Source organism: Atractosteus spatula, chromosome 9 (genome assembly GCF_055471065.1).
Source record: "Atractosteus spatula isolate fAtrSpa1 chromosome 9, fAtrSpa1.hap1, whole genome shotgun sequence".
Taxonomy (NCBI): domain Eukaryota; kingdom Metazoa; phylum Chordata; class Actinopteri; order Semionotiformes; family Lepisosteidae; genus Atractosteus; species Atractosteus spatula.
The window spans coordinates 7,975,883-7,998,580 of NC_142714.1; the positions used below are offsets into that span (position 1 = coordinate 7,975,883).

General features: G+C 45.4%; 1 protein-coding gene across 3 annotated transcripts in view; it reads right to left on the minus strand.

Annotated features, from left to right (window-relative positions):
- Positions 1–22,698, minus strand: part of LOC148828069 (serine/threonine-protein phosphatase 2A 56 kDa regulatory subunit epsilon isoform) — a 30,346-nt gene that overhangs the window by 6,448 nt on the left and 1,200 nt on the right. The window contains exons 1-7 of one of the 3 annotated variants that reach the window (XM_088925434.1): positions 21,966–21,984; positions 19,068–19,231; positions 3,611–3,807; positions 1,581–1,682; positions 871–963; positions 466–596; positions 282–341 (exon numbers count right to left, since the gene is read on the minus strand). In XM_088925434.1, the coding sequence (XP_088781560.1) occupies positions 282–341; positions 466–596; positions 871–963; positions 1,581–1,682; positions 3,611–3,807; positions 19,068–19,224 (740 nt within the window). In that variant the 5' untranslated portion in view covers positions 19,225–19,231; positions 21,966–21,984. Of the gene's footprint in view, positions 1–281; positions 342–465; positions 597–870; positions 964–1,580; positions 1,683–3,610; positions 3,808–19,067; positions 19,232–21,965; positions 21,985–22,698 lie in introns of those variants that run through there. The other 2 variants (XM_088925432.1, XM_088925433.1) reach the window with 2 other exon arrangements.

A 22,698-nucleotide genomic window follows, 5' to 3' on the forward strand; every position in this document is an offset into this window, starting at 1 on the left:
AAACTTAATTACAACAGAGAGGTACTTGATTTCTTAACTCCCACAGCACATTCATGTGCCATTTCAAAATGAGTAGCGAGGCAAGCACTATGAAAAACACAAAGTTTGCGTCTCATGAGGTTTGACATAAATGTCCACTTCGCTGCAAAATACTGCAGGCTGAAGAACAAAATTTTCCTTGCCATTATGCACATCTCGGTCTGAGAGCGCATCTACGCTGCAATTTCCCTCCACGCGCTTTCAGAACACGCTGACACACGGCACAGCCCACGGTGACGTACCTTCCCAAAATCTCCAGCAGCTCTGCTACCCCGTTGAAGTGCTCGGTTTCATAGACAAAACTACACGGCACAGGAGAAAAGCACAGATTGTCAGACCGTCCAGCTCCCGGGCTTTTTTCAAAGACACAACAGAAAAACGGCAATAATCTCACCTTTCCCCAAAAAAAGAGAGAGAGATGCTTACCGTAGAAAAATATTATTAATCTGTTTTCGTATAAAAGCCCGCAGACCGAGAAACTTTCCGTAAATTCTGTGTAAGACTGTCTTCAGGTAGTCTCTCTCCCTGGGGTCTTCGCTGTCAAACAGCTCCAGAAGCTGGACAAGGGGAAGAGGTATCGACAGTCACCTCAGGGAGACGGATACAAAACTGGGGCCCCCTGTCGCAGGAGTGTGGGGACAGCAGGACCCTCCTTAATTAAATCAGCTTATACTTAATGCACCTGAAGAGTCAAGCCATGACCTCCCCACAACACCCACACCCGTGATCAGCCTTCTGCAAGACTGTCAGACTGCAAGACTGCATATTTATTTATTTCACGAAGCTGAAAACCCTGCTGACTTTGAACAAAAAAAGACACAGATTGCTTACCTGTAATACAAATTTCTGGTCTATGTATTTTTTGGCAATACTGGGCTGGAATTCTTGACTCTCCAAAAATCTTATGAAAAACTCGTATACAAGCTGCAAGGATAGAGAGGTGACAGTCAGTAAAGACCCTGTCCTGGCTGGCAGAGATCAGGCGAGTCTGCAGGGTAAGTGAGAGGCACTCGATCACAGCACTGAACAGACAGATATTAGGCGCTACAGTGTTGGGGCTCAAATCTCGTCTCTACATTAGTCTGAGGCCTCTACCATAGCCAGCAGTGTTAGTAATGCTTCAGGAAAGGTGATTGTGGGGTTAATTTAAAATTTTATTGACTGAATGCATTTTTTTTTTACAAAAATAAAATCAAAAAGTAGTTTTACCAGGAAGATTCTCCTTGAGATATTCATCTCATTTCTAAAGGAGTCCTGGAAAATAGCAGTAAGTACACAAACAGGTGTGAGAGGACGCCCACACCCAGACCGGCCCAGAACCAAAAAAAAAAAAGAGCTAAAACAAACAGGAACCTGATTACAACCAAACCACACCAGTGTTAGCGAACGGAAAAAAAAATGGTTACAAACTCAAACAGTCAAGGGGCTACCAGGAAACAATGCCAAAAAAGGAGGGGAGCAGCTCTGGGCTCAGGGCTCTTGCACAGTGTTTCCCCTAGCGGTGTCTGTGTCGCACGTGACGTGACGACTCCCAGCAGTACCTGTAAGTGTGGCCAGGAGGCTTCAAGTGTTGGTTCATCCTCTTCTGGATCAAATTCATTACTGTCGCTGGGAGGGAGGGTCCTGAATATATTACAAGAGACCTGGAGCAGGAAGGAGAACAAAAAAAAAAGCAGCAGTTTGTAAAAACAGCATCAAGGAAGTTGCTTCAAAAAAGGTGGAGATGGAAAAAAAACAACAACAATTGTTTTTAATCTGTGTATGCAATTACAGAAATCCAGAAAAATCATTTTCATTGAGACGCCAACATAGTAAAATATCAGCATATCATAGCCGGTATGGGACTGCTGGCCTCATTGGCCAGAAGAGGAATAGCCCACTGTCTCCCACCTGTCCACAGAGATAATCCCCAAGCTCCAGCTGGAGGAAGGTTGTCCCTAGAAGCCTCTCAAGCGCCTTCCACACTAGGAGGCCAAGATAAGGCCTCGGGCCTTTAGCAACAATGGCCTCCTAATCCCTGTCCATGAACTGGCTTTATTACTCTGTTCTCCTCCCCACTGCTGTGTGGTGAGCATACTGGCACACTCTGGCTGCCTTCACATCATCCAGGTGGATGGAGGGATATCCCCACTATCTATAAAGCACTTTCAGTGCATGGTAACTTGTTATTATTACTGTGATTATTGTTGTCCTAGCATGAGCCATGAGCAGAGCCTGGCCGAATCTCCAGAATTGGGAGTGTATCCAATTCCCAGGCCGCTGTACATTCACTCCATCCACATTTTCACTCCCTTAACTAATGCCGTTATTAGCACTATTAGCACTAGCACTGTCTTCCAGGCAACAAAGTTCTGGAAACGGTGTGCAATGAACCAAGCCTGTGGTATTGTTTAAATCGGGTCTTTTCGGGCGATCTGGTCACATCTAGATCTGCACGACAACAGCATGGAGGATCCCCAGTAAAAAAGGGGAAAATGTCTATCCACAGTCTTATATGCAGTGATCTGTTGACCTCCACTGGTAACCACGGTGACCTGCAGTTTTGTTTTCAATACTTTCTAAACAGCATTATTTTAAATAGAGTTAAACAGATTTTATGTTCAGACTGGGGTTATTAGAGGGTTCTTTCATGCAGTATCCTCCAGGGTAAAAAAAAAAAAGTTTTAATCACCATCTGTTAGGGAGTTAAAAATCCAAAACACAGCTTACTGAAGAAATCATGAAGAAGTTAGTTGGACAGCCCTGCCTCAATCCCTGTGGGCTCCCTGCTTTTGACTCCCCTAGGCAAGAGCTGGCCTCTCAAGACAGGTATGGCTTCAGCGGAAGTGCACGCCAACACCTTCCTGTGAATGCTGTGCACTGACCCTGGCTCCAACTCCCTCTCCCTCATACACCTCACACCCGGGCCCACTCCTACTCACTTTCTACAGTGTTTAAGTCGTCGCTTAACGCACGGCTTTTTCACCGAGCCAGCTGAGCTTCCACTCGTCGTGACACCAGTTATTTGTGCTGCTGGTCTGCGTGTTCGCGAGCGAGGACGACGAGGCTCACTCGGGTATATTTAGTCACACCACCTACACTCAGAGGAAACGCAGCCCGAGTCTTCCGTCGAGTATTCGGAATCTTTAATTACCAGCTTACAGCACATTTGCTTCATTGACAAAGGGAGCCGTGCAACAACAGTAGTTTTTTTTTTTGCGGTAATACTTAAAATTAGAATCCCTCCTAAAAATAAAGACGGCTTATCCACCTCTCCATTTAAAAAAAAAAGCCTTCAAGAGACATTCACATGTGCACACCACCACTATTACCCGACTCATTTTTCCAGATAAAAAAAAGCAGCAGCTTTTGCTTTGCAGAACACAGTTATGCACCTGTATGTGTTTCTGCGTTCCCCAGTGTCAGTATCAGGGCTGCTAACCACACCTGCGTGCTCCTCTTGCGGGGACGCCGATCTGAACTACCCATGTGGGGTGGGGCTACACTGCGCTGTGGTGAGGCTGCTCCGAGACGCTGGAAGGGCTGTATTCCAGCGCGTGTATGGGCTCTTCCCAAACGGCGCTTCACTCACCATTTTGACGACCTCGGGGTACGCCTGCTCCGTGAGATAGCCCCTGCTGACCGTGACGTAGTCCACCAGCTCGTTCAGCGTGGACCTCTTGTACTCTTTCATCTTGAGGTCTGACAGCGTGTCCATAAAGTCAAAGATCGTGCAGCACTGCTGCAGCTTCTTCAAGAACAGCTCCGGCTGCTCTGGGGCTGGAACGTCTGCGTGAGGGAGAGAAAGCCGACACTGTGGGCGCAGGCCAGGAGGGAGAGAGGAAGACAGACAGAGGAGGGAGAGAGGAAGAGCGCTGGAGAAGGAGAGGGAGAACGATCTCCTCGAAAGAGACAGCGGCTCCAACCACCCCCTGCCCCGCAGTCTCCTCTACACAGGGGCAACAGAACACAAGACGTATTCTCATCTTTTAAAAAATATTTACTCATGTTCCTGTGTTATGGCACAGACCGTATCAACAACCTTGCTTGTGGCGACTGTATTTCAAGTGAAGAAAGAGTCAGCACACTAACAGAGCGACTGTGAATAAGTTTAGGCTCAGTACATAGAAAGTTGTATCAAAGACTTAAGTCTCTCTTCATGCATCTATTTAAAGCAGTCAAAGATAAGGATAGCAAGATTAGCCCGCTGTTTCAGCTTTAATACCTTGACAGAGTACTTTTGCCTCATTTTTCATAATCTGCTTTAATACCTTAACAGAGAACCTTTGCCTAATTTTTCATAATCTGCTTGCTTTTATATACAAAACTGGACACTGAAACCTTTTCCTTAATACTGCCTTAGTTATTTTTTACTTAATTACTGATAAGGAGGTTTATAGATTTCAGACGAAAAGAATCATCTTGAATATTCTCAAAGATATCTATTTATAGAGCACATGAATACAAAGAAAAGTTGGCGTTTAATCCGTTCAGAAAGTGCCTTAGATCCGTGCCTTAGAAAGTTCCGCATCGTGCCGAAACTCCCTGCCAGGTCTGTACAGTTTCAGCTGACAGACAAACCCAGAAATTCCCAGTCCTGATGCTGGATCTCCTCCCGTCTGCTGGCCTTCATTCCAGCTGCATTTCCAGTTGCTTAACTGAAGCCTCCATTGTAGCAAGGATGCAATCACATTTTTAAAATTGGTTTTCTGCTCCTAAAATTGCATTTTCAAGTTACAAACATTTATTTGCACTTTTAAAATCTCCTAATAGCTGCGGACCAAAAATTAATTCAGAAGCATCGGACAAGTAAATTACGAGTTCAATCAGGAGTTTGATTGAATCAAGACCTCAGGTTACCAAATTGACTAGATGGGCGGAAAGCTCTTCTCTCGTTTGCAGCCTTTCTCATGTTCTTGTTGGTGGAGCAAAGGGCTGCAGACGCTGGGGGTCACCAGAGCCCGGGTAGGAAACCCGAGAGCTAACCAGTCTGGTGCCCGTGCCCACGAATATCACGATCTGGGGGCCTGGTGCCCGTGCCCACGAATGTCACGATCTGGGGCCTGGTGCCCGTGCCCACGAATGTCACGATCTGGGGCCTGGTGCCCGTGCCCATCAATGTCACGATCTGGGGCCTGGTGCCCGTGCCCATCAATGTCACGATCTGGGGCCTGGTGCCCGTGCCCACGAATGTCACGATCTGGGGCCTGGTGCCCGTGCCCACAAATGTCACGATCTGGGGCCTGGTGCCCGTGCCCACCAATGTCACGATCTGGGGCCTGGTGCCCGTGCCCACCAATGTCACGATCTAGGGCCTGGTGCCCGTGCCCACCAATGTCACGATCTAGGGCCTGGTGCCCGTGCCCACCAATGTCACGATCTGGGGCCTGGTGCCCGTGCCCACCAATGTCACGATCTGGGGCCTGGTGCCCGTGCCCACCAATGTCACGATCTAGGGCCTGGTGCCCGTGCCCACCAATGTCACGATCTGGGGCCTGGTGCCCGTGCCCACCAATGTCACGATCTGGGGCCTGGTGCCCATGCCCATGAATGTCACGATCTGGGGCCTGGTGCCCGTGCCCACAAATGTCATGATCTGGGGCCTGGTGCCCATGCCCATGAATGTCATGATCTGGGGCCTGGTGCCCATGCCCATGAATGTCATGATCTGGGGCCTGGTGCCCGTGCCCACAAATGTCATGATCTGGGGCCTCGTGCCCGTGCCCATGAATGTCAAGACCCACCAAGCTCACAGGGCACCATTAGTGCGGAGTACACCCTCCCCTGCAGCCTGGCCCCGCTCCTGGAGAGCACTTCTGCTCAGCTGGGAAAACTACCAGAGTATGAAAAGTGTCTTTCATTTTCTTTGTCTGTCACATCTGGATTTTTCTGAAAAAAACAACAACACTGCAGCCCTGTAGGAAGTACAAAGCTTGAATCGCAAATACTTGTGAAAAGAACAGGTTTCCCCAACAGTATCTTCACATCAGTGGTGTGGCACGGCCCACAAAACTCAAAAAGTGACAAACGAGCTTCCCTAACAAAAGCCGGGAATGCTGTAGAAGCTTTGTGCTTCCCTAAGAATCCACAAAGGCTATGTACAGGTGCTTCACTTGATGAAGTATTGTGCTCTGTAAGCTGTACACCTGTCTCATTTTCCTCTCTCTCACTCAACAGGCTCCTCTTTCACTTGGGACTTCCTGTAAGTGTTCCCTTCCTGTAGGCCAATCAGGGGAAGTCTGGCCAATGACAGCTGGTGTGTCTGTTCTTTAATCTGGGTTAAACACCTCGGACTCTGCACAGTTACCCAGCAATCCACACCCTCTCAGTGCCATCCATCTGTTTTCTAACCCCTTTCTGCAACACAGGGCCACAGGAGGGTCGGATTCTAACCCCGACAGGCAATGGGCCACAAGGCAGGACCCTCTCAATATGTATCCCCAAAACTCAGAAATAACAGACAAAGCCCCTGATGCTGCATTGCACTGAACAGCTACTAAAATATCACATATCACAAACATTTTGCCAGAAGTATTAGTAGTTCTCATATCAAAACAGAACAAGGAATTGTTTCCAACCTGAGACAAAGGGTGTTCCATATTCTGCGACATTGCATTGTAAGATTCTAAAAACAAGGCCTCGTTTCATAAGCAAAATAAGCCAGAAACGAGGATCTATGATATTTTTATACTGCTAAATAGCAATTAAGTTTCTAAATTTCTGCATTATAAGAAAAAGACATGAGACTAAAAACTCCATCAAACCCTAGTGCCTTTGGAAAAAAGAATAAGACAGACTGCCTGGTTACTGGCGTAGGAACAGTCTGACCCGCCATCTGTAAAGGCTTGATGGAAAGGCAAAACAGTACATTGTAAGAACACTTACATGTATGTGCAAGCGTTCAATATTCACAACAATCACTTAATAGGTGAAACTTACTAGACTCCAGCTCCTGTCTAACTCACAGACTCTTGTAGAGAGTCTCTATTCATGTTCCATATGAACACATTTTAATAAGAAATTTGCATTACCTTCACGCTGCTGATCTCTGGAAGGATTTTTTAAGATAAAAGCATTCACTGCATCAAAAGCTTAGCCTCTTCAGTGCAAGAATTATGTTGATTGCCAAAGAAATCTTAAATGTTAATTTCGAATTGCTTATAATCTTATTGAAAACAATCCAACTGGTTATACTGTATTCACACTGCCTGAAAGTCTGAAGGCTCTCAATTCAAATTCATATTCAGTGGTCATCAGTGAGCTCTTCATTGATACTTCTCAAGCCACAGGCTCACTGATTGCCCATCTGCAGCTGTGGAGTTCAGTTCGAAGTTCTTTCTATAGTCGGTCAGCTCTGCTCCAGCTCTCTGCAGTGCCTTAGGCTCTGACTACCTACTTCCATTAGGTTGCTTGTCATGGTGTGATGTATACAGACAGACTAGGAGATGAGTCTGAGTTTTTCCCCATCCAACTACAGATTTCCCTTACGCGATAGTATGACTAGCAGTCAAGAGCTTCCACAAACCACAGCTTTGTCACAGTGTTATGGTGGGATTAATATTCAAACACCATTGCGGTACAGACACAGAGGATTCGATAATCCAGCTGTGAAAGTGTAGCTGTGAAACTAACTTTATGATACAGATATCACTCACAACATGGTAAAACCAGGGCTAAAACCATACAGCTCTCATGGGATAATGCAACAACAGCACAACAAATAACACATCATGAGACAGTGTAATTAACAACACAGACATGAGACAGAGTAGTTAACTCGATAACTACCGGAAAAGGACTGGATAACTACTTCAAAGTGGTCCACAATAATAAATCAAGGTAGGCATCCACTGTGGCCATAGCTAACTGAGGCTGGGCTGGCAAGCACACCATCTCATGCATAAAGACACCAGCAACCATGAAAGTCTGCACAGAGAGGACAAGTGTTCAGCAGGTAAACTGTGTTAAAGGTCAATAAACAGTGTTCCCTGCACATTTTGCAGGAAAAGCTTTTTTTCCCCCTTTTGTTTCAGTTCTCAGTCCACAGAAGTCTTCTGTTGGCAACATTTACCATATTTGGAACTGACTTTTTGTCTTGAAGATGCATGATTATAATTAACTGACTCTTTCCTACCAAGCACTCCAACTCTGCTGCTCAAACATCTATCTAGGTCACTGATCATGTCTGTTCAATTTTCTCATACAATCCCTGCTTGACTTTAGTCTTAGGTGCATCAGCTGCTACTCGGAGAAAAAGACTGCTTGCTTGAACAAACTTATAACTTATAAAGAATGTTTCCCATACTCGTACCATCTGCACTACAAACAGCCATTGTTCTAGGAAGTCATTAATGCAAAAGGTGGTCTTATTTTTTCCTAACCACTGTCGTCCTCTCTCTTTGCTACTGCTAGACATAAAATTGCACCTATTTGTTTCCATGTGCCCAGAACTGAGAAAAAACAGGAACCTGACTTGCAGCCAGGATGTTTATTCTGTTATCAGTGCACAGTGTCAAGGCTCATGTGAGGTATAAAAATGCATTCGTTCCCATAAACAAGATGCACAGGGAACTAAGCTGTAAACATCCTATAACAATGGAACTTCCACTCTCCAGAATGAAGTGACAACAGCTCAACTGTAGGGAAAAGGACCTGAATAACCAAAGTTGCTGTACCTCATTGCTGAAGTTATATGCTTAACTGCAACCCCTGTTCAGTAGGATGTGCTTAATTGCTAAAAAACTGACTGTGCCAGTCCTTCAAGAGAGCCTTGTGACAGTACTTGTAACAGCGCCATTGTAACAAGATTGGAACTGAACCTTACAGCCCAAGGTTTTAAAGTCATTTCAACTTCCATTTCACAAGCATCTCTCTACATATGCTTGGCTACTACGTTTCTTATGTTTAGCATTAAGTGAAACAAATGACATGCAAACACACAAAAACGCATGCTGTCATTCTGAAAGGAAAGATAAGATTACTGTACTGCTCTCTGGTTTACATGAGTGTTTGAAAGCTAAGGACGACACTGCCATTTAAAGCACCCGTAATTGAGAATAAAGCACAAACTCACAAAGGCCACGATCTTGCAGGTCATATGTGCAGAAACTATTGTGTGCAAATCATGGAAAAACCTTGTCTAAACTGACTGGACTTCAATCTAGTTCAAGACTGGTGCACGGTGCTGTAAACAGACTCCTGCGGACTGGATCAAGTTCCCTCAGGAAAAGAGCTGAGCATGGGAAACAGCCCTGCGGAGAGCAGTCTTTTTAGCCCCAGTGACACGCAGCATTTCACACCCAGGCCCTGGAGATCCCCTTCCATCCCCTTCTATTTCTGATCCTGGATGTTCAAGGGGGATTTCTGTTCCATCTCGTGAGGTCAGGGTGACAAGGATTTATCTTCCAGGGGCTTCACACACTCACAGTGGAGGCATACAGGGAGTTGGCAGCTGAGAGACACAACACCACATGACACCCCTAAAGGGACACATCTTGGGAGTTCACCAACAGGGACGACAAAAAGGGGAGCACGACAATTGAAAATGCAGACCAATCGCAGTTCAGATAGCACAACTGGGACAGACTGCCAAGGGTTGTTAGTGTACCGCCTTCCCTTTTAACCACTTTGATTTTCTTGCACTATAATAAAATGAATCCCCTTATCTTTCAGTTAAATCAAACTCTCTTGCTTCTCTTACCAGAAACTGTAAAGCGGAAAAAAACAAAAACACATGCAGCTCAGCACAGTAAACCAAATCTCCGCGCTCAGGGACCATGATCAGGAGGGCTGATGACAATTCAACATGGAAGTAGTGCACTGGAGTTGTGAACGCAGATCCCAGTGAACTCAAGAGTCCAGGAACGGGACTGTGCAGGTTAGGTGGGTGAAATGAAGGGGGAGAGGCAGTGATAGCAATAGGATAGTCAGAGATCTGTGCCATGAGCCACTGTGATCTCCACATGACTTCTGCCCAGACCCTAGATATTTCTCTCCCTGCAAGACACAGTTCACTGAAGAACCTTGTATCAGCATTCACACAAACTGACAAACTGACTAGAACAAAGCTCAGGATTTCTCCAAGAAGAGGAGGTCAGACGTGATGTACCCATTTTTCTTGCTTCTGCCTGTGGTTTAGTGTGTATTCAGCTGTGGCATTTTCTTGTTCAGTTGGCTATAGTCAGAACACCTTCTGATGTTGATTATAATCAAAATTTGCTGTCTAATGATTGTTCATGTATCCAAACTCACTCTGAACAAAGTCACTTCCCCAGATTTGTTCATTCAGTAGACACCAGAAAAGTGCACTCAAAAAAGCTTCCTTCTGATACAATGAGAGCGCTATCAGTAGAAGAGTCTTTCTGAAGACTGAAGGTCCAGAAGTACAAAGGTCATGCTATGGTTCCCAAGTGTTAGTGAGACTTACTTGCATGCTTACTGTCTAAACTTTAATATAAAACAGTAGAGGGATCTATTGATGTCTCAGTCACTTCTGATGTCTACCTTTTATAAAAACATCTAACACGGGTCAGCAACAGCTGATAAACTGGCGCATACTTACTGCTGAATTTTGATAACAGTTACTAACTCATCCCTTGACAACAAAGGCATCATCCTTTTAACTGGATCGTAACTGCATGCAACACGTTAACTAAACGACTGTTGTAAAACACCATTTTAAACCACTGTGTCACAGAAAAGACCTGGGCTGAGCCTCAGACACTGATGCCAAGATTCGATTTCTCTTTTAAAACAGTGGTTCATGAAATAAAATCATTTCTCAGATTTCCACTGCCCCTGTTATGAGGAACATAAAGCAAGAAGTCATTAAAGAGAAAAAATACTATGACCAAAACTTCAACAAACTCCAGCAGAAATTTAAAAACACTTTCTAAAGTCACCATCAGAATGCAGATTTATTGACTGACTGAAAATGTATTTTTTGAAGTCACCAAGATATGTACTGGCCACTCATACACAGGAATGAAAAAGTTAAAGTCTCCAGGAGACCAGAAAGGCAGCATTGCTCATAGCAGATTTTAATGCATGTTATCTTGTGCATGAAAAAGAAAAGAACCTTGTAGATCTGTCTTAAAAGTGGCCCTACCCCACAATGGGATTGAGGTAGGTTAAGTAAATTAAACTTGCACTGTTCAAAGCAGGATTCCAGGAAAGGAACAGAAATAAAACCCACCATAACCTGTTATTATCTTCAGGCCCAACAAAGACCAAGACAAATCTGTGTTCAGCACAATGTGAGGAGGAGGCGACATGAATAACTCTTTTAATGGCTAATTATAGGAGAAGGCCACTAAAGTGACTTCCTGCTCATATTAAGAGGCTGTTAACCAGATTCTCCCACTTACAACCTCTTAAGTATTTATTGAAAAGCCATTTTCACAGACTTAAAGATTGGTACTCAAGAAGGAAGAAAACCACAAGAAATGCCAGTTAACAAAAAAAATGAAATCCATGCACAAAACTCCTAGCTAGCAGGTAATGTTGATGATAAGTTACATGGTGCTGACTGGGGAACTGGAGTGGTACCCTGCTGGAGGTCCAGAGGCCATCCTGACCGTAGAGGTGCAACCAGGAAGAGAGCAGCCCAGCAGGCAGAGCAGGCCGGGAAACAGGAGGAGGGCAGCCCAGCAGGCAGAGCAGGCCGGGAAACAGGAGGAGGGCAGCCCAGCAGGCAGAGCAGGCCGGGAAACAGGAGGAGGGCAGCCCAGCAGGCAGAGCAGGCCGGCAATCCCAGAGCAAAGTAGCCCAGCAGGCAGACAAGGCTGGGAAACAGGAGGAGAGCAGCCCAGCAGGCAGAGCAGGCCGGGAAACAGGAGGAGGGCAGCCCAGCAGGCAGAGGATGCCGGGAAACAGGAGGAGGGCAGCCCAGCAGGCAGAGCAGGCCGGGATCCTGGAGGAGGGCAGCCCAGCAGGCAGAGCAGGCCGGGAAACAGGAGGAGGGCAGCCCAGCAGGCAGAGGACGCTGGGAAACAGGAGGAGGGCAGCCCAGCAGGCAGAGCAGGCCGGGAAACAGGAGGAGGGCAGCCCAGCAGGCAGAGCAGGCCAGGAATCCCGGAGCAAAGCAGCCCAGCAGCCAGAGCAGGCCAGCAAGCAGGGAGCCAGGGACCCTTGATGATGGCAGACGAGCAGGCAGAGAAGGCAGGCTGCCTCTGCCTACAAGAGGCACTGAGTGACGTTTGGAACAAGAAGCAGAAGTTTGTTTTAAAAGTGAAAATATGGGGGGATAGAAATTGGGAACTGGAACAAACATTCAATCACAAAAAGCAATTCCATCTTTTGCTTCCAAAAAGAAAACTTATACCAGATGAAGACCGTTTTAGACACATTATGGTCATTTAAATTTAGTTATCTTTTGAAAATCATGAGTGATTAGTGTGTATGCCCCTCTAATTTACTCCCCTAGATAATAACACAAGCTCTGTGCTTTTTTGTGGGAAAGGACATTATTATTAGGGCAAAGGATGAGCAGAGACTGTAAAGGTATTAAACAAAGCAAGACCGCAAAGTAACTACATGAAGCGCTCACCGTATGTGAAAACAAGGTTTTTTTTTCATATCAGCATATTCTATTACTATAACTCAGAATAACCTGTCCAAACCAATCCAAAAGTAAGATCATTTACTTTGGGGGAAAAACAAATGTGGAAATACTTTTCTCAAACTCAACCGGAAAGGAATAACCATCAAACAGTGGCATTTTTACCAGGGCAATTCTCTAGTTTATCATATTGTATGACATAATGGTATCATAACTGTAGCTTCCTCTTCCCAGAGACAGCTGAACCAATTTCTGTATCAGCTGGCAATCTTGCTTTATCTTACTGGTACATTATCTTCATTCCGGGAATCCTTTGGTTAAGATGCTGGATTACTTCCTAAACATACCAGATTTTCCCTTTAAGTAGTGACAATTCTGTTTTAGGTCAGTGCACTGAAATATCATTGAAACATTTTATCTTCCAATGGATAATCAGAAGAGTGGCCCACAAGCACTGTACCTAACCTGGCCAAGAAAACAACCTCATGTAATGGGAGGAACTGTCAGGATTAATACTGAGGAAGTCAATTTAAAGGAAGTGCATCAGCAGCCTTTCATAATACAATACAGAGCTGCTGTAGTATTGACAGCTGTCAAAGTGTTCCTCCACCACCGCTGGGGCGACAGGGAGGTGTGAGGTCATGGGTAGGGTACTGACTGGACACCCTTTCCCCCTTACCACATTTTTTATTAATACAGACCTCACAACACTCTGACACAGCTGCTGCCACAGAAGAGCAGCGTCTCCCTTTGCAGACAGCGCAATGGAGAAGAGCTGGAACCGTTAGGCCACTGAGAAACATTGTGACAGCTCTGTGAAGATCTCTTCCTTGCCTGGCCATGAATTCTGCAGCTCCCGGACCCAGATAGAAAAGCTATGAGAATGAGCAAGTCACTGTGGGTGAGAAAACCCACAGCGTAAAAGTTTAAAGGTCAGCCAGTAAAGAGTCCTTCTGTCAGGTTAACGTAACGTATGACATAACGTATTTTTACAAATCACTGTCTCAGGAAGGCTGGAAGTATCGCTAAGGACACCAGTCATCCTGCTTTCTCATTTTTCTCCCCCCTTCCCTCTGGTAAGCATTATAGGAGCATAAAGGCACGTACGTCCAGGTTAGGAGACGGTTTCTTCCCGCAAGCTGTCAGATTACTGAACCCTGCCCCTAACTCTGGTTTACACTGATTTTTTTTTCTAAGATGTATGTTATTTAACTTGTTGTTGTTGCTGCTGCTGTTCTGTGTTTATGTTTTTGGTGTTTCCTTAATGTCTTTTTATTCTTTGTATTGGAGCAAACATGCAAATACGCATTTCACTGCACTTGTGCATATGACAATAAACTGAACTGAAAGCTTTCATTTCAAGTTCCTGATCTCACACTTAACCAGCTGAGGTGACAGTTATACCAGCTCAGTGACCATTATGTGACCACCAGCTAGAACCCACCACAAGTTCCTCTTTCTAGTGTTTATGTTGATGGATGGCTCACAGGGAAATTTCAGAAGCCACTACCCTTAGCGTTCAGATATATACCCTGTTTCTTAGACCTGAGGTGCCACCAAGCACAGACCCACCAGTTTGAGTACAGATCTGTGTGCTTAGGGTGTCAGGACATGCCAAGCACAGCCCTAACTCACCTCTTCATAACTTAAATAGCTAAATCACCAAAGTGACAACAAAACTCTGACTCTAGGTCACATGGATCCTATCAGTCATTCTGCTCAAAATCGAAAGTTTGACCCTGATTGATCTGTCACCTTCACTGCTATTCCCCTGACTCATCACTGTGCTGCAACCTGCAAAAACCAGACTCCTGTTATTGTCATTAGTGTTGATGTGATGCAGGTTCTACGGTTTTAAGGTAACCAACACAAACAGATGGGTGGGTATATTGTAAAACTGAGAAGACAGACATTCCAGACAGGTACAACAAAGCCCAAATGAAAGTTCTTCAAAACTGCGCAAAGCTTGGGGACGATAACACAGAAACACAAAATGTGAACAGGAATACAATGGGCCCGTCGGTGAAGTGCGAGGGCAGGTTTTGTTGATACTCAGGTCTAGTCACATTCCACGCGCGTTTTCAGTTTTCTCTCTATTGAAACCTCCTGGAGTACAAGGCTTCCTGACTCTCTCAGATTTCCTGCATCAACTTGCAGAAACGGGAGCCCACTGGCTGAATGGCACTGTCATCCCGACAAGAGCTAGACTCCCTTTTACCCCGGGGAACAATAAAAGACTTCAGTGTCTGAGGACAGAAAGAAAGGAATTTCCTCAACACATTCTTGTATTGTTAAGCATGGTACAGAACAGTTTTGCTTCAGTGTGATGCTGGTTTCACACAGAAGGCTCTGGGTGTTGTCTGATCTTTACTGTGAGCTCAGACATGAATCTGAGGTGAGTGTAAAACATTGCTAGGAGGCTCACAGCCAGAACCTCCTGTATAGCAAGGTCAGGGGTGACAGAGCTCAGGGCTGGCTGAGGGAGAGTAAAGACTAGCATTGAAATCAGTCTGGCTCCCATTTGGGACTGGTCTACTTTATTTCTATATTATGGGGCATCTTTACAGACAAATCACACACACTTCGCCTGGCCTAGGGCAGTTCAGAGGAAAGTCTGCTCTCCACTCCTGATACCAAAACAAGACAAAAACATTAGTAGTAGTAGAAGCATCTATTATTTTCTTTATAAACAGACCATACAAAAAGGTGAGGAGCCGCACATTCTCAAGGCTGCTTATTTAAGAGTCACTTTAGGCATTTTAAATGATTTCGCTTAATTCCATAAAATTATAGCTTTTCTTTCTTGTAAAATTAGCATGCTCAGCTTGGCAGAAAATATTTTATGTACGTCCTCCTGTGCGTTTGAGGAAGGGAAAAGAGAGACTAGGACTGTAAGAGGGCCCTGCAACAGAAAAGCTATTAACCATGGATATATCCAGAGATTTTTCAGAGCTAACGCACAGTTCTGTTCATGTTGTGCTTCTAATAAAAGTCTAATAAGAACATCATGAAACATTTTTGCACTTTATCTCTGAACATAATTTCTACTTTGGGTAAAATGGGCATCTACTCCTGTCACGGTGGAGTCAGCAGTTAGTCCTCAGTATCCTGGGAAACCTGCTGTAGGTTGGACTGCATGTAGGAAGAGGTTCCTTTGAATTTGCCCACTGTGTCCCTGATCACTGGAACATAGGAACTGAGCCTCAGTGTAGCTGTCTCTGATTACACAGCACAGACACCAAATAGGTATTTTATTTATTTCAGAGGGCATGACAAAGGTTTTACGCAGATAAAGGACAGATGACTGTAGCATACTGTAGCAATCTAAAGAGTTCTGGCCCCGAAGATGAGCTCAGAGATCCACTTAGTACAGCACAGTAATATCCTTCCTGGATACAATGCCCATTTCTTTCAGATGCAGAAGATCAGCCTACAGTATCACCATGGCCAGGCAGTTTATGTACAGAAAATAACCTATCATTGTTATCTCAATTGCACATTTGTTTATAGAAAAGCAATGTGGAATCTACAAAGCACTGCTCACTCTACTAAAACCACAGTTCATAACTTGCATCTCCGAACACCTGCATACACAGAAAAAGCAGATGTTTTACTAGTTTAGGAGGTGGTTGCGGTGTATTTTTGTTTTCTGCTGGAGAAAAAGCACTCAGACCAAGTGACAGTGAAGACGTTTTCTTCTTTCTGGCCGAGCAGACACAGAGCAGGAGGAGGTAGCAGGTCAGGCCGCAGCACTGTGGCCGACACAGCAACTTTCATACTAAACACAACCAACTTCCCAGCCCTGCACACTTCACTGCCTCCAGACTGCTTGGGTCCATTAAAGACAGGCTAAAAACAACAACGCTAATAATACCAATGCCTGTTTTCCTTCAGCCTTCCTCTTGCTTGGCTATATAAACAGTATCCTTAGAACTACAGTACTGCTCTACAAAAACATGACAGCTACAGAACTGGTGAAGTCTCTGTACTGACATTGTACCAAGCTGCAAAGGTATCTGCTTTATAACAGAAGAAGAATGGCTCATTTGTCTATAAAGAGCAGAACAATAAATAAGTGAAATCAGTACAAACGTTATGCTATACTTATTTTTTGACAACTCCCAGTGCAAATGCATTTTCAGAGAGAATGTGGATTTACTACAGTACCAGATCAGAGACGGAGATACCAGACCAACTTGAATCTTGCCGTTGGACACCGACCACTGGCTATTTCCTTCTCAAATTTATTTCCAACCCAGGTTTCCACAGAAATGCAAACTGCCCTTCCTGCAAGACTGTTTCGAACTGTGTGTTACCAAAGGCATGCTTCTTGCTGCTGTCCTCACAGCCAACTGTTCCCAAGCGGAGCCTCCATGCAGACAGCCCCCCAGGCAAAAGACTGGAAACTCCTCAGCCCTGTGATCCGGACGCCATCAGTTAAAACCCCCCCTGAACCTCCGTCCCCTCGTCACAAACACCTCGAGTCCAACTGTCACAGCCCTCCTGCTCCAGGGATGCAGAGATGAAGGATTTCCAGGTTTGATCATACAGAAATGCCGAAGCCTGAAAGACATGGACTGGAGTTTTCCCTCCATTCGCTCGGCAGTCTCCAGCCTTTTCCGTTTTCATCCCTCTTTCCAGGAGGAGGCTTCCGGCTTGAGCTATTTGTGGCGCTCCTACAGAATGCACTCTAGGAATGATGGTGCTTAATTATCTGGGCCAGTATTATTTGTTCTTTTTTCCTCTTCTCAGCTTTTGTTTTCTTTAATCCCCTATTTACAAACCCAAAATGTTATTCAGTTCAATTCTACAGCTGCAACCTTTGCACCATGCAAGGATGTGCATCATGCACGCTATCCTCTGCTGTGCAGCCAGTCAGAGCTGGGCTGTGCGAAGGGCAGCACACACACACACAGCAGAGTGAACGGCGAGAGGAGGAGGGGTGCAGCTTTCACTATAAACATCTCACGCTCACAGGTGCCAAGCAGGTTTGTGGAGTCACTTCTACGTGGCAAACCAAGGACATCCCAGAGAACTCAACCCCACCAATTCTGAAGGCACCTTTCAAAATCTACACCACTGCTTGGGCGGGAATCAGCCACACAGTCTACTTATGGTGAGGTTCTGCAGACTGGACTGTAGGGATGGACCTGCACTCTGATCAAGCTCCTTTGCAGCTTGAGCTACTCAAGAACCACCCGCTGCTTTGATCTTGCCTCTTGAAATGTCTTGCGTTTTTACCTCTTCATAAGGATTTTAGTTAACCATCAGCTGATTATTTTCCAAAAGGTTGATCTGATCTAGAAATCACCTTCGAAGCCCCGTTGCTCGGCTCTTTCGTAAGAGTGCTGCTGCAGAAGAGGAGAAGGAGCCCCTGGGGCAGACTTGCCAAGTCAGGAGGAGAGCGTCATGGGACAGAGTGAACATTGACCAGCCTTCACATTCCCACTGCACTCCCCCTGTCCCCATTTAGGATGAACTAAGGGCCAGTCACAATGCCATTAGTTAAATATGCAAGATAGAAAATTAGCATTGTCACATGATTACTGCATGATATGATTTTCATTCAATTATACTTCTGCCGGAGTTGGGTAGCTCAGATGACAAGGGCGTCTAGCTCCTAACCGGAAGGTCCCGGATTCAATCCCAGGTAGGGGAAAGTGATGTAGCTTGCTCTAATTCCTTCCTAGATAGTTCCCAGTTCCACTCAGCCTGCTTTCCAAATGAGTACCGGGGGTTAATCCTTCCGGGGGTAATAGGCCGGCCGGAGTGTGATGCTGACCACATCACCTCCACCTCCAGTGCTGGATGCTCAAGAAAAATGATGGCCCTTGCCCCCCATTCCCTCCTGGGCCTTTATGGCCTGAAAAAGGGGCCTAACCTACACTTCTGCCAAAAATGTTTCCCTAGCTGGAATTTGCTGGAGAAGCCAGACCAACTCTCTTCAATAATGCAGGACCAAAACCTACGTCAACAGTTTCAGGATGAAGAAAAAAATACGGAAGCAAGAAAACCAGAAAACCTCATTAGAGCTTCTGCCACTTAAAGCTCTGCATTTTCCCCTCAAAGACATTCAAAAAGTGGGCTCTTGGCTTGCGTACCTTCCTGGCTCTTGGTCATCAGCAATCGCCAAAAACGCAGGGGAGCACAATCCTGACACCCTGGTGACACAGTTAGGGCTTGTCGGATTTCTCCCACATTCTTAACCACATGGTGTACATCGGCAATGTGGAACAACATTTTTTAGAACAATGAAAAACATAGTTTAGCATCACAAAGTGTCTAGTACACAATCCCTTTACATTTGAAAGACACAGGACAAGTGCTAGGTGATAGATTGATAACTATGTCACTCCGTCCACAGAAATATTTACCCAAAACCCTGTCTCGCTCCAGAAGCATTCCGATTCTTGCTAGCGTGTCTGGAAGCGATCTTTTCCCTACAGGTGCTGTGTATTTTGCGTTGGGCACGCCGCGCCCTGCTCCTTACCTTTCAGCAGAGGCAGAGGGGTGAGCTCGATGGGTTTGCCCTGAGATCTGAACTGGGAGGAACTCTGCGACCTCTTCTGTTTGGCCTTCCTGACAGACTTCCGAGAAAATCCGTCCACTTTGTCGACTGATGGAGGCGTAGTGGCTGCTGAGGACATATCCCTGCTAAGCGAGAGAACAAGGAAGTTGTTCACACAACACACAATATGGAGATAAAATCAATAATCCGCTTCTGTGCAAACTGGATGCAGCAACCCTTTGCATACGGGGTTTGTTTTTCTTTGTTCGCTCAATCTTGCAGCCATCTGAATATACAAAAGGCAAATTTACAAGGATTCTCACACCTATAATGACAGTACAAGTGACAAAAGTGCACTGCATGTTCTACAACAGTAATGTAATAGGTTAAAGACAGACAACTATAATATGGATGATATCTCCTATTGTTAAATATATTACAAGTAAAAACAAGCTGACAGATTCTTAAGTAGGAATACAGGGAAAGAAGGGAACTTCAGTCCTTACTCATCTTTCCCCAAAAGAAAGATCCTGTGTCTTCCTGAGCAGACCTATACCCAGTGAATTTGCCCGTTATGTTGAACTAGGCTAAGTGCATCGTGCAAAACCAATACATTCACACTGCAGTAGTGCAGTGCCCACACTTCGTGAGATATTTAAGCAAACTCTGGTACACAACACCTCTGCTCTACAGACACGACTGGCCCTAATTAGCAAAAACTGTACTGGAACAAATGCGCCAATTCAAATGATCCAAAAACTAATCCTGATGGACTAAACTGTAAATTTGGGTTTTAAGAAACTTTACCAGAGATTGAAGTGTTATTTTTTACTACAATAATTATTTTGGGGGTATCCTCAGATTAACCAAACTGTGATAATATCCTAAAGGTCGTCTCCACTTTACCATTTAAAATCCCTGACCCCCACAGATGCACAGCTTAAGAGACAGCAGTTTCATCTACTGTGTAAAAAGCAGAACGGGCTCTGTCCTGTTACTGCTGCACAAACTCTCTCTTCACTGTGGAGAGCTAAAGAGTGAATTCATTAACCTGTGGCCAAGGCATGAAATTCAAATCAACAGAAAGCAACAGTGACTAGTTCTAGGAAACATATTTTGCAACAAAATGCATGTAATAACCTCCAGACACTGAAAGTGCTCTGCAAACTTTAAATTAATTATTATAAAATGCATTAATTATGCATTAAATATGAATGCCTGGTTAAAATTACTACTAGCTACGCCCAGCTATGTGAACAGTATCAGCAGTACAGGAGCAGCTGTAAAGACAGTGGGCTTGCAGCAATTCCGTTTGGCAAATGTGCACCAGTTCTCGACCAGTGTGCTCTCCTTACATAATCAGCCAGATGACATCTATCAAGGGAAAGGGATTAGGCACAGGCAACAAGAGGCTTCAACCCTCTGAGAGCAGCAGGAAGTCAAAAAGCATTATCATAGCTAGTTGGAAGCTCTGGTTATTTGATCACACCGTTGAAGAACACAAACCTGGGAGTTCAGGTTAACCACCTACTGCAGTAACAATCAGGAAGGTTGTATTGCATGTATCGGTTTCGCAAGTCCAGGATGTGCAACGCAGATGTGTGTGAGTGTCGAGGGCCTAGGAAGAGGACACACCTCTGCTCCTAGTTGACTGGAATAGAGTACCTGCTGTCAGGAGCCAGCCTAGCATGAAATGAGACATAGTCCTTCCCCTGCCCTGTCACCTCTGCAGCTGTGCCTGCATGGGCAAAGATGCACATTACATCTGCGACTCTTCTGAAATCTCCCTCTGCAGACGACAGGCTGGAAACATGGAGTTACGACACAGTCTAGTGGACTACCAATCTTCAGGGTTTAACTGTGGGACTCCGTTCAGGTCTCAGACTGGGAACCACAATGTTTCCACAACAGACAGCACTGTTTGGAAAAGCCTGGTGCTCATGTTCCCAGCTTTTGCCCTGATGGTCTGCAGGGTATTAAGACTCAAGATTAACTACAAGCAAGGGAAACAGTATCACCCTCGCCTTGGATGAAATATTCCAAAGATTGCGTCACGAATGTCATACTGTTCCTGAGACATCAGATGTGTGCTTGTGATATGTTTTTTAACAGACACACTTAAGCTGCTTAATATATATAGGATTCTATAAGATATACAGGATGGTAGCTCTGAGCAGACATACATCCATCTCTGGAAGTGCCAATTGTCTTCAAAGAGCATTATGTAATCATACTTGGCCAGATTCATTATACCAGCAGGGCAGACATTCACATTTCTCCAGTACCCACTAATTGTAAAATGCAGCAGTAAGACACCTGGTTGTTTGTGGACAGCGGGCAATTTCAGAGGTTAAGAGTACTACAGATTAATCATGCGGTCTTAAATCATGTTGTGTTTATGACGCAGACAGAGTCTGAACCTTTAAAGTTCAGAATTAACAGGAGAACATGCCAACGACACCAAATGCAATTTGCGATAACTTTGCATTTCAGAGAGGTAGTGGGACGCCACCTTTCCAAGGATCCAAAGATCTTTCACAAGGCAGGTGTGCAGCTGGAAGAGAACAAGCAATCGGTCAGCTCTGCTTCTCTTGTGCTGGCCTGTTGAGTGGACTTGTGACCAGGAAGCAGGACTGGATTTACACTCACACTGATCATGTACACCTGCCTATACCAGCTCAGGCTTCCCGAGTTTAAAATAATAAAGAGAGCTTCAGGCAGGTTGATCAGGAGAGCATGCAGGCACAGCATCTATTATTAATTGAAGATTAATAGCCACCCCAGCATGGTCACCAGAAGCAGACATATGGCTGACATCCTCCAAATCCCCTGCTGCACAGCTCGCTGAACACAGGGAGGGCTCAGAAGGCAACCCGATACCTGTCAACCCACGGTCACTCGGAAGGCGACCTCTCCACGCTCTTCACCAGGGTGCAAGGGAAGACTTCACGAAGGCGTGTAGTCCACCACCACGCAAGCAATACGCGAGATGATGTGGAGGCTACTGCGGGGGTAGTTCCTCCCAGTCCTCAAATTGTGGTGAAGGCGATTCCCAGTTCATTTTTCGGCACGTTAAGACGCCTGGACTGCTACATTGTTCTTCGCTTGGTGTTTTTCGACTTTCTCTTTCTCTGAAACAGCTGAGCAGTTCGCTTAAAAAATCCGTGTGGCTCGGCACATCAGGCGGAGGCAATTCTAATTACAGTAGTGAGTAAAATCAGGTGCACGGTAGGTGATGAAACCGCCTGTTCCGCATTCCCTCGATCAAGGGCTTCAGGTTTTTAAAACTTCTACGGGAATGACGGTGAATACAAATTACAACCACGGGGGATGCTCTTTACCTCTCCGCCGTCGCAGAGGTGCGATAAATGACCATTTCTGAAACCTGATCGCAAAATATACAGCGGTAGCGATGAGAAACGGCCACCCCCCCACCATTCCGCTGTCTCCCTCTCCACCACCACCCTCCCAAAAACACATACATATACATACCCAGGTTATCGTGTGACCCTCGTAAACAACCTGAGCCCAGCTCTCGGAAACAAACAGCGAAGTGCTCTGCAGCACCCGAGAGAGGGGTCTGGGGACCAAACCGCAAGTTCAGCATTCTTCT